The sequence below is a fragment of the Solanum tuberosum genome, unplaced genomic scaffold (assembly GCF_000226075.1).
Source record: "Solanum tuberosum cultivar DM 1-3 516 R44 unplaced genomic scaffold, SolTub_3.0 scf00031, whole genome shotgun sequence".
Classification (NCBI taxonomy): domain Eukaryota; kingdom Viridiplantae; phylum Streptophyta; class Magnoliopsida; order Solanales; family Solanaceae; genus Solanum; species Solanum tuberosum.
The window spans coordinates 1,687,995-1,690,296 of NW_006238957.1; the positions used below are offsets into that span (position 1 = coordinate 1,687,995).

At 36.1% G+C, this 2,302-nt stretch overlaps 1 protein-coding gene across 1 annotated transcript in view; it reads right to left on the reverse strand.

Annotated features, from left to right (window-relative positions):
- Nucleotides 1-2,169: 2,169 nt before the first annotated feature.
- LOC107059663 (protein PXR1-like) overlaps nt 2,170-2,302 on the reverse strand; it is a 2,336-nt gene continuing 2,203 nt past the window's right edge. The window contains exon 2 of the mRNA XM_015306387.1: nt 2,170-2,213. Coding sequence (XP_015161873.1) covers nt 2,170-2,213 — 44 coding nt within the window. The remainder of the gene's footprint in view (nt 2,214-2,302) is intronic.

Below are 2,302 nucleotides of genomic sequence, written 5' to 3' on the forward strand. Positions count from 1 at the left end.
CCTTTTGTCATCTGGACCCCTGAACCCATCCAAACCCAACATTTTAAACACTTTTTTTGATGTGGTATGGAGCGTGTTGCACAAACACGTACACGTTGGCCAAAAAGAAAAAAATAATAATCCACGTATGATATTATATTCCACGTGGCAAAATGACTCACCTTAAACTAAGAATAGTCCTAACTCCGGCGAAATTTTTCAAACCTTCGCGACTTTTACACTTCTCCTCTTCTCCTCTTCTCTTCTCCTCTCCGCGACGTTCGTCTGTGATTTTCCTCCAAACCTTCGCTCAGTTGAAGCTCAGTTCCACTCCGATTTTCGTTGTAAGTTCTTGCCTTTTGCGTTAGTTCTGATCTTTTTCATTTTCTCGCGCGTATCTGTTTGATTTTAGGGTCGATTGTCATTCGATTTTCTGAAATTTTTTGGGGATTTTACTTTGGTTTAGATGTAATATTAGTGTAATATGCTTTCTTAGTTGATGTATGACTTTGAGTGACTTCAATGGCATATTTCGTGAATTCGAGTAGATTCTAGGGTTTATTCGTAAAATCCCAATTTCAACTAAAATTAATATTTTATTTCTGGTCAATTGTCTTGGGTATTGATAGTGTTAGTTGAGCATTATTACATCAATTACAGTCATGGTAAGTTAATGGCTTTAACTGTTACAACAATTCATTATTTCCTTAAAAAAAATTAGGGATTTTTGTGTTACAGTCATGGTAAGTTTATGGTTTAACTGTAGTTATTATTTTTGACTTTACAGGCATCGTAAGGTAATGGCTTTAACTATAGTGACACTTCAATTTCACTATGGGGGCTGTTTTGTATCTAATCCTACTTTAAGGTATGTCAATGGAATCAGTAGTGTTGAAAAGATTAATATAGATGTAGATGAGTTGCATATTATGTTATTTCATAAAATAGCAATGGAATTGGGTGTTGAAAATGTTGAGACATTTGGATGTAGAGTCAACAAGAAGGGTGTTTTTTACATGTTAAATACTGATTCTGATGTTTTAAACTTTCTGAATGGTTTGAAGGGTGCTGATTTTGTTGATGTATATGTTGTACATCCCATTAGTATACCTTTAGTTGTAGAGGAGATACTTGTATTGCCTAGCACTAATGCTGATGTGTCCTCATCTCCACAACAAAATAATGCTGATGTGTCCTCCTCCCCACACAAAAATAGGGCTGATCTGTCATCCTCCCCACAAATAGATAGGGCTGATGTGTCTTCATCTCAACCATTTGATGAAAATGAAAATAGGGATTTAAACCAAAATCAGCCCCCTTTAGTTGAAGAGCAGTCCCCTTTAGTTGAAGAACAAGCCCCTGCCCCTAGAGTTGAAGAACATTCTGATTCTGATTCACTCTATGATATTGATGAAAATATTGATGATTTGAGTGATTTGGATGAGGAGTTGCTTCAAGCTAGGCAGTCTAATATTCAAGAACAAGTTAAAGAAAAGACTGCTAGAGTAAATCTAGATGAGATACCATCTGGTCCTGTAGGTATAGATGCTGGTTTTGAAGACATTTATAAGGAGAAGAGGGGGAGATTTGAAGGCAATTTGGGTGGTGATGACCCTTATTTTGATAGCTCAGATCCTGGTAGTGACATTAGTGAAGATGAAGGGGATCCTGTTGAGAATGATGAAGTGGTAGATCCAGCACCTAGGAAGGAAAGTACAAAGATCTACTTTGATCCAACTGCTAAAAAGGTTTTATTTCAATTGTATATGGTATTTTTGAATCACATTGAGTTCAGGGAGGCACTGCAAACTTACTCTATTCAGAAGGGTGTTAATATTAAGTTGAAACCTAATGAGAAGGAAAGGATAAGGGCAAAGTGTAATAGAAAAGGTTGTCCTTGGCATATTATTGTATTGATGGTAACACTGGAAATTTCAGTGTTAAAACATATTTTCCTGTCCATGAGTGTTTTAAAAGAACAAGAAACAAACTTTGTACCCCCATTTGGATTAGTAAACATTACAAGGAGAGGATTATGAGTGAGCCTACCATCAAACTACATCAGATTCAGTTTTTGATACAAAAGCAATATGGTTTGTATGTTAGTAAGACAAGTTGTAGAAAGGCAAAACTGAGAGTTATGAATGAACATATGGGAGATTTCAGAGAGGAGTTTGCTAGGTTGTATGATTATGCTGAGCAATTAAAGGCCACAAATCTTGGAACTACTGTATCTATTAGGACATCCAAGAACACAATTCCAGGAAAAGAGGTGTTTATGAGCATCTATACTTGTCTTGGTTCCTTAAAAAGTGGATGGAAA